This window comes from Pristis pectinata, chromosome 24 (assembly GCF_009764475.1).
Source record: "Pristis pectinata isolate sPriPec2 chromosome 24, sPriPec2.1.pri, whole genome shotgun sequence".
Lineage (NCBI taxonomy): Eukaryota > Metazoa > Chordata > Chondrichthyes > Rhinopristiformes > Pristidae > Pristis > Pristis pectinata.
The window spans coordinates 4,656,825-4,671,942 of NC_067428.1; the positions used below are offsets into that span (position 1 = coordinate 4,656,825).

At 44.4% G+C, this 15,118-nt stretch overlaps 1 protein-coding gene across 1 annotated transcript in view; it reads left to right on the forward strand.

Moving 5' to 3' along the window:
• Positions 1-14,476: 14,476 nt before the first annotated feature.
• Positions 14,477-15,118, forward strand: part of LOC127582396 (dual specificity mitogen-activated protein kinase kinase 2) — a 60,950-nt gene continuing 60,308 nt past the window's right edge. The window contains exon 1 of the mRNA XM_052037591.1: positions 14,477-14,780. Coding sequence (XP_051893551.1) covers positions 14,689-14,780 — 92 coding nt within the window. The 5' untranslated portion in view covers positions 14,477-14,688. The remainder of the gene's footprint in view (positions 14,781-15,118) is intronic.

A 15,118-nucleotide genomic window follows, 5' to 3' on the forward strand; every position in this document is an offset into this window, starting at 1 on the left:
GAGCCCCTCTAAACTTCCTACCTCTCACCTTAAACCCTCTTATCTTTGACATACCCAGCATGAAAAAAAATCTTTACTATCGAACCTGCCCATCCCCTTCAATTTTGTATATCTCTGTCAGATCACCCCATCAGCATCCTTTGCTCCAGGAAAAACAAACCCAGCCTAGCCAGTCTCTCCTTATAACTGAAGTGCTTCAACATCCTGGTGAATCTCCTCTGAACCCCCTCCAGCACCATCACATCCCTCCTATAGTGTGGCAATCGGAACGGCACACAATACTCCAGGTGTGGCCAAACCAATGTTTTATGAAGCTGCAACATGACATTCGAGTTCTTATATTCCATGCCATGGACTCTGAAGGCAAGCATATCATACGAGTTCTTCACCAGCCATCCACCTGTGCTGCCACTTTCAGGGATCTATGAACTTGTACTCCAAGGTCCCTTTGTTCATCAGCACTTCCCAGAACCCGGCCACTTACTGTATACATCTGACCCTCATTTGCCCTCCCAAAATGCATCACCTTACATTTGTCAGGATTAAATTCCATTCACCATTGTTCCGCCCAATTTTCCGGCTGACCGATATCGTTTTGTAGCTTTAGACAACCTTCCTCACCACCTGGATACTTACTTATCAGACCTCCTGCATTCATAGAACCATAGAACACTACAGCACAGAAAACAGGCCATTCGGCCCTTCTAGTCTGTGCCAAAACTTTATTCCGCTCGTCCCATTGACCTGCACCCAGTCCATAACCCTCCAGACCTCTCCCATCCATGTATCTATCCAATTTATTCTTAAAACTTAAGAGTGCGCCCGTATTTACCACATCAGATGGCAGCTCGTTCCACATCAGATGGCAGCTCGTTCCCCCTAATGTTCCCCCGAAACCTTTCCCCTTTCACCCTAAAGCCATGTTCTCTTGTACTTATCTCTCCTAATCTAGGTGGAAAGAGCCTACTCACATTTACTCTGTCTATACCCCTCATTATTTTGTAAACCTCTATCAAATCTCCCCTCAATCTTCTACACTCCAAGGTATAAAGTCCTAACCTTGGTCATATCCAAGTCATTAATGTATATCACAAACTTCAAAGGTTCCAGCACTGATCCTTGTGCTACACCATTGGTCACAGGCTTCCAATCAAAAATGCAACCCACTACCACCACCCTCTGCCTCCTGTTACCAAGCCAATTTTGGACCCTATGTGCCAGCCTGTCTTGTATCCCATGTGCTCCAACCCTTTGGGCAAGCCCATTATGCGGGAGCCTGTCAAAGGCCTTAATAAATTCCATGTACACAGCATCTTCTGCTCTCACCTCATCAATATGCTTAGTCACATCCTCAAAAAATTCAATCAAATTTGTGAGGTAGGATTTACCACTAACAAAAAAAGCCACGTTGAATATCCCTAATTAATCCTTCTTTCCCAATTGAATCCTGTCCCTTAGAACTTTTTTGCAATAGTTTCCCTACGATTAGTTATTAGTCCCTGTAGTTATCCGGCTATTCTTGCTAAACTTCTTGAATAAAGAAACAACATTTGCTGTCCTGCAGTCATCCAATACCTCAGCCATGGTTAATAAAAATGCAAAAATGTCCATCAGGGCCCCAGCGGTCTTCTCCCTTGCCTCCCATTGCAGCCTGCTGTTTGAGGATCCCCCAATGCAAGTCCCTATGCCCAAGACTGCACTCAGCCCATTCAATTCCATTTAGCCTTCTGTCAATTGGTCCTATCATTTTTGATTTAAATCATTATTCACCTATTTTCTTTACTTTCCCCACTACAGAGGCATCAACACTAGATCACTGCTCTTTATTTATTTAAAAATATCTTCACTTCATGGTTCAGAAGGCTACGAGCTCACTCCAAGTTGAAAGACAAATGCTACACTATCTGTAGTGCCATCTCTTGAATGAACCATTCAACAGAGCCCCTGTCCTCTCAGATAAACATGGAAGATCTCATAGAACTAATCAAAACAAAGCAGAAGGGTTCTCCCTGGTGAGGAAACCCACATGGTCACCGGGAAAACATGCAAATTCCACACAGACAGCATTGCTAGCTGCACCATTGTGCTACTTATACAGAAACAGACAGAACCATCAAAATTGATCACAAAAACATCATGAAAACTCATAAAACCATGTTAATAGTTTTACCTTCATTTGTGATAAAGATCATGATCACTAAATAATCTAAAACCCAAGTATGTCCATTAATCTATTCCCCAACGATAAGCAATATGTTGTGAATACTATCAGTTGGAGGGGTTTTGAGGGTTCCTGTCTGACAGAAACAAGCAACACCTCCCTGAAAATTTTGGGGAATAAGTCTTCCAATTCTCACCATCATTAGGGACGTATTCTACCTGGAGAGTCCCAAGAGCTTAAAACAGCTGGGAAGTCCATGTAAATTGTAAATTAGCATCCTATGATAAAGAGTAGATTGCAGGACTGAGAATAGAACAACTCCCTCCAGTGTCCTCTGCTGGCCCATCCCACAGGCTGGGTAATTTGAGAGGCACAGCAGTGAGAGTTGGAAGTTTTGGAAGGACAAAGTCCAATGTCCAAAAACCAGCTCAATAAAGTCAGCACAGAGGCTGTAAACAAAACCTAGTCCTTTATGATTAACCAGTCTGAGCATGATGTAATTCTGTAAGTGTCCAATGAAGGACAAACCTGATATTAAAATTACCAGAAAGTAAATATGACAAACAAATGAAGAATATTTTGGCCTAGACTCGGTCATGTCCTTGATGAAGCTACAGATGAAATTTACTGGGATGGTAATGGAGATGAGGGGCTTCAGTTGTTTTGTGAGACTAAAGAAGCCTGGATAGGTTTACTTGAAGGAGAGAGGGTGATGGGGAGATCTAATGGAGGTGTTCAAAGTTACAGAAATTACTGATAAATTATATAGGTAGAAAATATTTCCACTGGCAAGATAGTAATCAGGATGCAGATTTAAAGCACTTAACAAAATGAGAGATATGAATTGAAAACAAAAAAAAACTGTAGATACAGGAAATCTGGAATAAAATAGAAAGTACTGGAAATTCTCTGCAGGTCAGGCAGCATCTGAGGAGAGAGAAGTAGAGTTAATGTTTTAGGTTAGTCAATGATCCATCATCAAAAGGGTGATTGAGCTGGGAGATATGAATTTCTTACACAGCAAATTGCAATGGTTGAAAGAGGGTAAAATCAGGTTTGGTAATAACTTGTAAAAGGAACTGGATATATACAGTATTTGAAAAGAACAAAATTTCAGTCCATGGGAAAAGAAGCGGAGAATGGAATCTTTCATAGAGCCAGCCCAGGCAACAAAATGGGGTAAATGGCCTTTCTCCTTGTTGTGTGTCTCTATGAATTAGCATGTTAATGGATTCTTTAGTTCTGTTATAGTATTAACAGTTTTAAAAAGTTACTTTTTTTAAAAAAAATTGTAATGAACAAAGTTATTGGTTTGACTGCAAACAACTTTCTGAGGGAAAGAGCAAAGTCATTCAATTCATTTCTAACGAAAGGTTTGCAACCTGAATTAACCCTGTTTCTCTCTTAAGAGACGCTGCCTGATCTATTGAGTGTTTCCAGCATTCTCTGTTTATGTCTTGGACATATTGTATTTGCCCCCTTATCCTGATATTGATAATGAACAGTTGGGGGGCCCAGCACTGATCCCTGCAACACCCAACCAGTTATAGCCCACCAACCCAAAAATGACCTTTACGGCCAATAAGGTACTTTTTTAAAGCAGTCATACAAAACATAAAGGCTCATGGAGGTGCATGGGTGAAGAATTGTTCAAAGAACAGAAAATTGAGAGTAGGATCTAATGGAACATTTTCAGGTTGGTTGCCACAGCAGACAATATTTGGAAGAGCAAAACACAATACTTTTTTTAAGTGATGAGAAGCCAATGTATGTAAGTGTGCGGAGGGATTTTTATGCACTGGTTCATTAGATGAGGGAAATAAGTATCCAAATACTAGTAAGTAATTGAGAAGGCCAGTAGCATGTTGATCTTTATTGCAAGGAAGCCAGAGAACCAAAATAAGGAAGTCTTGCTGAAGTTGTAAAGGGGTCGGTAAGACCTCATTTGGATCACCATGTACTATAGTCTCCATAACTAAAGGAAGATATGTTTGCCTTGGAGTCAGTACAGTGTAGGTTAACTAGATTGATTCCAGAAATGAAGGGGTTCAGTTTAGTTTATTGTCACGTACACCAGGGTGCAATGAAATTCGTTGCTCGCGTAAAGTTGACAGAGTAAACAGTGTACGTGCTATTGATAAATGCAACAATAAAGACAACAACAAGCACAAAGCGACAGAACGGTGCAAAGATTGTAGTGCAAACCGAAGTAGTGCAAAAGAAAAGCTAAATTGTAGAGTTGTGAATGCAGCCCAGTCCATCACACAAACCAGCCTCCCCTCCACTGACTCTGTCTACACTTCCCGCTGCCTTGGGGAAGGAGCCAACATAATCAAGGACCCTTTCCACCCCGGACATTCTCTCTTCTTCCCCCACTCCGTCCATCAGCCGGAAGATACAAAAGCTTGAGAACACATACCACCAGGCTCAAGGACAGCTTCTAAGACTCTTGAACAGACCTCATATATAATAAAGGCGAACTCTTGATTTCTCAGTCTACCTCATCATGGCCCTTGCACCTTATTGTCTGCCTGAACTGCACATTCTCGGTAACTGTAACACTATATTCCGCATTTTGTTATTGTTTTCCTTTTTACTACTCCTATGTCTTATGTATGGGATGATCTGTCTGGAAGGCAAGCAAACTAAAACTTTTCACTGAATCTCGGGACATGTGACAATAATAAACCAATTACATTCACCACTGGGTAGGGGATGTGAAAGAGGTGATTGGTTCAGATGTCTGATAGTGGTGGGGAAGAAGCTGTTTTTAAGACGTTTGGGCTTTAAAGCTCCTGTATCTTCTCTCAGAAGGTAGAAGAGAGAAAAGGGAATGGCCAGCATGGCAGATATCCTTGACAATACTACAAGCCTTGCTGAAACAATACACCATGAAGATGGGTTGTCCTATGAACGAGAATACTCACTGGAACTGAGAAGATTGAGGTATAATCTCATTGAGACATGATTTGAGAAGGATCAACAGGGTAGATACTGAGGGACTATTTCCTTTAATTTGAGAGCCTTTGGACTCAGAGGACTGTGAATGTTTAATCATTAAGTATGCTCAAGGCTGAGATAAATAGGCTATTGGACACTTATGGAAATCAGAAAATATGGGAACAGGGCAGAAAGTGAAGGAGGCACAGGATTGCCCGGGATCTTGTTGAATTGTGGAACAGCCCAAGGGGCTGGGATGCCTCTTCTTGCTTCTTTTTCCATGTTGTCATTTCTCTGCTGTAGTGTAGGAAAGGCAACTCCATCCCAGATGTCCATTTGAAAATATCGGTCCTGATGCAGGGTCTCCATCTAAAATGTCCAATATCCCTTTGCCTCCACAGATGCTGCCTGACCAACTGAGTTCCTCCAGCAGCTTGCTTTTGCTCCGGAGTCCAGCATCTGTGGTCTCTTGTGTCTCTCCTTTTTGGCTGGCCCTTCCCAAACCGGGTGGGTAAAATTCCAAAACACCAGTGGGAATGGAGGGAACAATATGTATTCAGGGTGTCGTTTCATTTCCGCTGTACGTTTGGTCCTATGATCAGCATCACTCACCACTGGGAGATTATTAGGGACTCTGCTACGGAGACCCAGACACAGAGTTCCATAAACGTCAAAGTAAAATTTTAAATATTTATTATTCAGGATCTAAGGGAAGAAGAATGCTTTATGACAAAAGACTACAGCAACCTCTCACTTCTCATCATAAGGTGGCCTAGTTCACATCACTGATGTTGACAAATTCGGAACTCAGAGCTAACATTTGCTGCAAATAATCATACTTTTTTTTAGGGTCACAAAATACTTTGGCTGTAAAGAAGCACATCCTGAGGTCAACTGCACATTGTGGTCATTGATGAATGAAGCCTGTACGTTGGAAAATCCCCCAGCATAACTGCTTCCCTTTCCTTCTCCCTTATAATCTTTATACTTGAAATTGTAGCATCTTTAAGTGTGATGATCCTGCACTGAAACATATAAACGAGCAAAAGAATTAATGTTGCGGCCTGAGTAAGGTGCACCCTGAAGACTTGTGGTCTATGGAAAGTAAACCATCTGTGCTACATCCAAGCTCACTCGATTGCCAAGAAAATCAAGTCAGTGTTATCTTTTCCATAAGCTCCTAGTTCCCTAGCAAGAGTCCTTTACACATGAGCCATAAGTAACATTTTTCATTTTATGTGGACATTTTAATTGATGATGCTGGCTCCCAGGAGCCCCCACATTCAATAAAAACTGTAGTGCCTAATATAATAGGAAAATATGATTAAGAACTTTTAAAATGTTAATACTTTTTGAAGGTCTGTTACTAATAAAGTCTGAGGGTGTGAGGCGATCAAATTGTATGCTGCTCCAGTCAGATGAAGCTTTAAGTACAGTGTCCAATTTCAGTCATCGTAAAACAAGGGAGACATTCAATAGCTGGAGGCAGTACAGAGAGGAGCAGTGTAAGGGGGCTGAATGAGGAGGGTAGGATGAAGATGCGAGCTACTCTAATGAAGGCTGAGGGCTGATCCTTTAGAATAAAGTGCACCGAATCACTTAACACCTTTTGACATCTGAAGTATCTTTGAAGTGCAGTCACTGTGTAACTTAAGCATATCAGCTATGGAATTGCTTTTCATAATTGATAATAAATTATTGAGTGTTGACTAATTTGGAATACCACTTTAAAGATTTGGGAAAAGGACAACATGAGGGTTCAAACAAGTGAATCATAAATTTTGAAGTGATTTAGGAGGTTCTTCACAATTAGAATGGAGGTCAGGCAAAGAAAAATATTTATAAGAATACTTGATCTAAAGCAGATCTACTTTATTACAGTTGCAAGAGGGGACTCATACTGTGTTAACAAGAGAAATGGAGCTGACCTGATGCTCAGCTGGTCAAGCCACCAGTAGTTGTTCCAATGTAAACCCGAATCAGCAGAAAAGGTCCTCAACCTGAATTATTAACTGATGCTGCCTAATCTGATGGATATTTCCACCATATTCTGTTTTAATCCTAGTTGGTGCTGTGCTAGGCGATTTCAGTCAAGGGAGCAGGAGGATGACAAATGTGACAAAAAAGTAACAGCAGGGAATAATCACTACATGCTTCAACGCTGATTGGAATCCAAACCCTGATCCCCACTCCACCTGTCCAATAACAACAGGAGGTACGGCAGGGTGGGTTTAAAATGCTGAAAATTATGGTTCTTCTCAGTCCTTTGCAATGAGTGGCATTTGAATGGATGTGTTTTGCCAGGCAAGTGAGGACCCTGTTGGAGGGTTGTGGTGTGATAATTGCCCTCATCTTACAGTATTTTATCTTTTGACAGCAGCTCAAACACCCAGTGCTGAGCTCACCAAGTGAAAAAGGACAGTAAGTTCAGGAGAGACCTCATAAAATTTGGGAAGGGGGCAAGGAGATACGAGCTAAGATTTCTAAATTTGCCACTGACGTAAAACTTGGCAGTATTGTAAATTGCAAAGAGGACAGTGATAGATTGCAGCAGGATTAAAAGAAGCTGACAGAATAGCAGGCATGCAGCAGATACAAAGATGTGAGGTGATACGTTTTGGTAGGAAGGATAAGAAAAGGCAATAGAAAATAAAGGATACTGTTCTAAAGAGGGTGTGGGAGCAGAAGGAGCTGCTGATACAGATGCATAAATCATTGAAAGTGGCAGACCAATTTGAAAAAGTAGTTAGTAAGGCTTACACAACCCTGAACTTTATTAACAGAGGCAAGGAGTATAAAAGCAGAGAATCAGGCTGAACCTTTACATAACACTGGATCAGACCAGCCTCAGCTGGGATATTGTGTTCAGTTTTGGTCACCTCATTATCAGAGGCTTTGGAGAGGGTCTAGAGGAGATTTACAAGAATGGTTCCTGGGAAAAGTGACTAAGGTTGCAAGGATAGATTAGGGAGCCTAGGACTGTTTGGAGTAGAGAAGGCTGAAGGAAACCTGTTGGAATTATCTGATGAGGGATTTGAATCGAGTAGGTGGTGGCAAGCTGTTCTCTTTGGTGGACAGGGTCAAGGACTAGAGGTCACAAGTATAAAATAAAGGGGAACAGAACTAGTAGTTTTTCATGGACAGCGTGTTTGGAACCTGGAATGCACTGCTTGCAGATGCAATGGAGGCAGCTTCTACAATGCTCTTTAAGAGGGAATTGGATAAAAATATAGTGAGGAAAAGTTTGCGAGGCTATGGAGAAGGGTCTGAGGTGTAGAATTACAGAGATGCTCTGTCAATGAGCTGGCATGCACACAATGGGCAAATGGCCTCCTTCTGTTCTGCAACCATTCTATGATTCCATGATTCTACGTTCTTTTTTTATTATTAAAAAATCCTTGTAGTCTGGAGTAATAACTGTTAAACTTCCAGTGCAGCACCTTCTAACTTCTTGCTACAAAGCAGACAAATCATCAGGCCTTCCTTCTGACTTCTATTCAAATGCTGCTCCTAGAAATGCAAGTCACTTTGGAGTGACATATTTCTGTTGGTTTTATAATTAAATCTTTTCTCTATTCCCACTCTGTGAAAATTTACATTAGGTAAGGGGCTGGGGGACAGGGAATCTTACACCAGCTAGAATTGGTCCATAAAGAGAAGAAATCAAGTATGAGGAAATACTTAACTTTGTTTTATTTATAGTCCATTTCAAAAAAATTCTCAGCTAAAGCTCACTCTCATCTCTAAGTTGAATAGATATAGGTTCAGGTCCCACACCAGAAACTTAGTGCACCTAATGGAGCCAGATACTTCGGCATAGTACACTCATGGTTGGAGAAACTGGCTTAGAAATGCGTTTGTCAAATCCAAACTCGGTGCTGTGCAGTTGAAATTGGCTTGGCCTGGGTTAGGGCCAGTTTGCACACATTTCAGATTGTCGTGGTGTTCTTCAAGAAAGAACTGCTTGGTTGGATTTCTGTTTGCTCCAGCATAATGACCCCTCCCACCCTGGACATTGTCTCTTCATCCCCCCCCCCACCCATTGAGCAGAAGATATAAAAACCTGAAAGCGTGTAGCACCAGGCTCAAGGACAGCTTCTATCCCGCTGTTATAAGACTATTGAACGGAACTCTTGTATGACAGGATGGACTCTTGACCTCACAATCTACCTCGTCATGGCCCTGCACCTTATTGTCTGCCTGCACTGCACTTCCTCTGTAACTGTAACACTATATTCTGCGTTCTGTTATTGTTTTTCCTTTGTACTACCTCGATGTTCTGATGTGATGAAGTGATCTGTAAAGGTGGCATACAAAACAAAGTCTATCACTGTACTTAGGTACATTAAACAATAATAAAACAATTACCAAAACTCCAACTGACAACAAAAGTGTAACATACAAAATTCATCTGCAGTGAGACTACTGAACTCACTGGTCTGAAAAACGTGAGTTCCTAATTATCCACAGAATAACCATGTTTAACAAACCCCATTTCCCCTTAAACCATGATATTTAAAGGGCCAACACTCAGACTGCGGCCTTTGTCCTCAGTGAGAGCTGTTACCTCCTGCAACTTCAAATACAGCCTATCTGCCTGGACTCTTGGCCTGTGGAGGTCAGGACCATGGTCACTCTAAGTCTCCTAACGTCAGGACCATTCTAGGCTGCTGATGCTGATCACTGCCACACCTCACATGTTGCGCTCACTAGTGCAGAAAAGAAGGAAAGAAGGAACTCAAGCTCCGTACTCGCAGAGAGGAAATGTCACCTATTTTTCCTTAGCTCACAGGAGCACCAGGAAGGCGCAGGGATTTGCCTGTAGTGCAGGCTTCCCCAAAGTACAGGGCTTCATAGACTGCACTCACGTCCTTTGTAGCAACCTCCTGCCAGGAGCTTCTGGCTGCAGCTTGAAAGGTCTCCAGACACAAAAAACATACCTGCTTCAGCCTGAAAACATCCCTATGAGTGGATTCTCTCACCTACATCCTCCTATCTTTGTGGAATCCATTCACATGGTTGCAACACTCCCCTGCAACTGGAAAAGTATTGTTAATTTTGTGGTCACTCCCTTTAAAACCTGGCTACAAAGAATGCACCTCAGCAACAGAACACTATGGACCACCTCTTGCGTTACCATGGACTTTTCTTCAATTGTGTCTTTGTTTTCTTTTTGCACTAAGGTCTTGCTTTTGGACAGTCCTTTTTTGTTCACTGTATGGTATAGTTTTCAAGTATAATTTACATTCTGTGTTGTCTGTACTTACTTGACTGTGATGATGCTGATGTACTGCAGCTCACTGTACTTGTGCACATGACAATAAACTCAGTTTGATTTGATTTGTTAGGCTAGATGCTGACAGCTGCAATTTCCATGACAGCGAACACTTGGCTGTAACTGACAGTATGGGGGATGTTGTATCACAATGCTCATGATCCACAGACATCAGCTATGATTGAGAATGTCAAAATGTGTTCACAATGGCTTCTACATGCTGTTTTTACACCAATGTCAAACTTTCCTAAAGAAGTAAACCAGAGCACCGTTTCCCAAATCTGCGAGAATCTGCAGTACCTGCCATGTGCATCTTCATCACAAGAGGTCCTCAGCGTTAAGCTTCATCTGGCTATTTGACCACAGGACCCTATTTTCATATTCACATGCAACACGACAGGAGACAGAAGCTGTCAGGAATAGGACCATGGAACAGGATCTTTCTTTCCCACTCTAGAGCCACTCACTTAAACCATTTGAAGCCTCAACCTGGGCTCTTCCCTGAATATCTGTATGTTGCCAATCAAAATTCACTTACATCTGTGTCCCATTAAAAATATTACATACTATCGGTCTACAAATCTCTCTTTCATTACACTTTATTCCATTATAGATCCCCATGCACATACTTTGAATGGGAATCCATGCTTCGATGGTCATCCTGTAGTTTCAGAACTGACCATGAGATGGTACCATAGAGTTTTCTCCCGTCAACCCCTTGCACGTCCACTGTGGCAGCAGGTTAAAGCACTGGCAGACAGGAGGATCATCAAGTGCTAAATGACGCACGCCTCTAACTTAGGTTTCATTTTCCCTGCAACAATCTTTCGCTTTTGTCCTTGGCAAAGTCTCTCAGGAGGCAGTGAACCTCAATGTCTCCTGTATTTTATTTTTGAAGTTTGAAAGAAAGTCCGTCTCCGATATTCTTTTAATTTGATTGCATTCCATTAAAAACACAAGAAACAAGATCAGGAGTAGGCCACTAGGCCCTTCCAGCCTGCCCCGCCATCCAACAAGGTCAAGCTGATCCGGTCTTAGCTTCAGCACCACTTCCATGGTGTGTCCCCATACCCCTTCGAGTTCAAACTTGAATAAATTCAATTACTGCTCCCACATGTCTGTAAGGTAGAAAATTCCAAAAATTAACAACCTTCAGTACGAAATTCCTCTTCATCTCCCTGTTAAATGGACAATCCTTTATACAGAAATTATATCCCACTAGTTCTAGACACCCCACTAGGAGAACCATCCTCTCAGCATCTACCCAGGTCTAACGCTTTACAGTGCCAGTGACCCGGGTTCAATTCCAGCCACTGTCTGTAAGGAGTTTGTACGTTCTTCCCATGTCTGCATGGGTTTCCTCCGGGTGATCCAGTTTCCTCCCACATTCCAAAGACGTATGGGTTAGGAAGTTGTGGGCATGCTATGTTGGTGCCGGAAGAGTGGCGACACTTGCGGGCTGCCCCCAGAACACTCTACGCAAAAAAGATGTATTTCACTGTGTGTTTCGATGTACGTGACCAATAAAGTTATCTTATATGTGTCAACAAGATCACTTCCCTTTCTTGTCTCCAATGAGTGTAGGTCCAACCTGCTCAACCTTTTTTCATATATTAACCCTTCATCCCAAGAATTAACCCAATGAACTTCCTCTGAACTGCCTCCAAAGCAAGTATATCTTTTCTTAAATATGGTCTCAACGGCGCCCAATAAAGTTACTTCAAACTTCCCTACATTTAGTCTCCATATCTCTTCTAATAATTACTTCTTAATTTCTTCATAATTACTTCTTGAACTTGCAAGCCAATTTATTTTGAGTTTCATTTCGTAGTCTCACTCCATTTAAATAACTATTAGTTCATTTCAATTAATTTCTAATTTCCTTTCCCACTAGGCAGCCTGGTTTTGCCTCCAGGTTGCACTGGTTTGAAGAGTACGAGGTACATGCACCACTACAGTGCTCAGTGCACATCAACCCATTGTGAGATTCCCTGCTCCTACCCAAACCTCACATGTTGAGCACTGAATGCAGAATCCAGCAACTGCCCAAAACTCCACCACCCAGGGACAAGGTAAGTGGCAGAATGGACGAGGTAACACCCCCACTTTACTACGCCTGTAACTATGGAACTGCTGGCGACAGTGCAACTCCACCTTGCCACTTGCAAGGAACCAGACAACCAAAGTCTGAGGACAGCTTATGAACTTTTGGGATGGGATAATCGACAAAGGTTCTGAGCCCAAGTACCAGCAACCACCTTTTTATCTTCCATGGCAATCAACCCCTCCATCCATTTTCCAGAACAATCATCACTCTACTCCACAGAAAAGTTAAAGGAAGCCATTATGAACACATTTTGAGCTGCTATGAAAATGACATCCCAATCATCAAAGGTAGTTACCTTTGCAAACCCCCACCCATCCCCAAAACACCGAACTGCCTATCTCCCATAGCAATCAACCAAGTGCCCTCGCCATTAATCCACCCTTTCATTCACCCACTCAGCCATGTCACATAGGAATCAATGGACACCACTCTTCCCACTGCAATCTACTGATCTCCCATAGCAATTAAACAACCATTCATGTACAAACCCCATTCAACTACCTAACTATCCACCTGTCCATCTACTTCCCATAGGATTGAACAGACTCTGCCCTTCTTGCAGTAACCTTCTGGTGTCCCATAGCAACCAAATCCCCCATGCACTTTCCATACAACCAGACCCACACCCATTGCAAAGGTATCCCACAGTACAACGTTCACCCCATTACAGGAAGGATGCGGAGGCTGCCCGGATTAGAGGGCATGTGCAATAAGGAGAGGATGGACAAACTTGGTTGTTTTCTCTGGAACGATGGAGGCTGAGAGGAGACCTGATAGAAGTTCATAATAATATGAGAGGCATAGATAGAGAGCCGGTATCTTTTTTCCGGGGTCGTAATGTCAAATACTAGAGGGCATGCATTTAAGGTGAGAGGGGGGTAAGTTCAAAGGAGATGTGCGGGGCAAGTTTTTTTACACAGAGAGTGGTGGGCGTCTGGAATGTGCTGCCAGGGGTGGTGGTGGAAGCAGATATAATCGAGGTGTTTAAGAGGCTCTTAGATAGGCACATGAACCTGCAGAGAATGGAGGGATATGGGTATTGTGTAAGCAGAAGGGATTAGTTTAGTTAGGCATTTAATTACTAGTTTAATTAGTTCAGCACAACATCATGGGCTGAAGGGCCTGTTCCTGCGCTGTAACTGTTCTATGTTCTAAATAGTACCAATCCCTTTTCTGTATCCCACCCCCCACAGCAGCCAGCACCTTCAGTCATCTTCCAAAGTGTTTCCCTGCCTATCACATCTCCCATTGCAAAACAATACTCACCCATACGCCCGAGTAATCCGCTCCCACATCAAAGAACCCCAATCCATTCCCTGTCACAAATCAATCTCCCCATTCCCATGTCAACCAAACACCCTGCCTTCTCCGATACATCCCACCCCCAGCCTCCATAGTAACTGGCTCCCCCTAACTTCCACAGCAACCTGGACCTTACCCATCTCCCAAACAGGCACCACCCCTCCCATAGCAACCAGTTTACCACCCCCCATAGCAACCAGCCACCACCCCTCCCATAGCAACCAGTTTACCACCCCTCCCATAGCAACCAGCCACCACCCCTCCCATAGCAACCAGTTTACCACCCCCCCATAGCAACCAGCCACCACCCCTCCCATAGCAACCAGACACCACCCCTCCCATAGCAACCAGTTTACCACCCCTCCCATAGCAACCAGCCACCACCCCTCCCATAGCAACCAGTTTACCACCCCTCCCATAGCAACCAGCCACCACCCCTCCCATAGCAACCAGTTTACCACCCCTCCCATAGCAACCAGCCACCACCCCTCCCATAGCAACCAGTTTACCACCCCCATAGCAACCAGCCACCACCCCCCATAGCAAACAGTTTACCACCCCCCATAGCAACCAGTTTACCACCCCTCCCACAGCAACCAGATGCCACTCCACCTATCAATCTCCGCAGCAACCAGGTTCAGGCTCCGCCCACCCGTTTCCCATAGCAACGCGCGGCCCGGGCTCTCCAGGCCGCCGGGAAAGCCTGCTTGCTCCGGAAGCGGTTGACGGCGCAGGGCCTGACCTTCCCTCCGTGTGTCGGAGGAGCGGCCGCCAGTGAAATTCAAATGTGAGGCAGAGGGAGGCCGGCGGACAGGACAGGACAGGACAGGGGAAGGGAAGAGAAGAGGAGCGAGGGCAAGGCCGAGAGCACACAGCGAGGAGCCGGCCGCGGGGAGCAGCACCATGTTCGCCAAGCGGAAGGCGGTGCTGCCCGCTCTCACCATCACAACCACGGTCGGGGAGGGACCGTCCCCCGCCAGAGAGGACACGGCCGAGTAAGGCGGGGGTGACGGGGGACCCCCGGGGGAGAGGAGGGGGGTGACGGGGTCCCCTGGGCGGGGGTGACGGGGGACCCCCGGGGGAGAGGAGGGGGGTGACGGGGTCCCCTGGGCGGGGGTGACGGGGGACCCCCGGGGGAGAGGAGGGGGGTGATGGGGGACCCCTGGGGGGGGAAGGGGGGTGACGGGGGACCCCTGGGGGGGAGGAGAGGGGGGACCCCTGGGGTTGACGGGGGATCCCTGGGGGGGTAGGAGGGGGCAGGAGAGGGGGGCCCCTGGGGGTGAGGGGGAATGATGGGGGACCCCTGGGGGTGAGGCGGTGGCCCCTGGGGTTG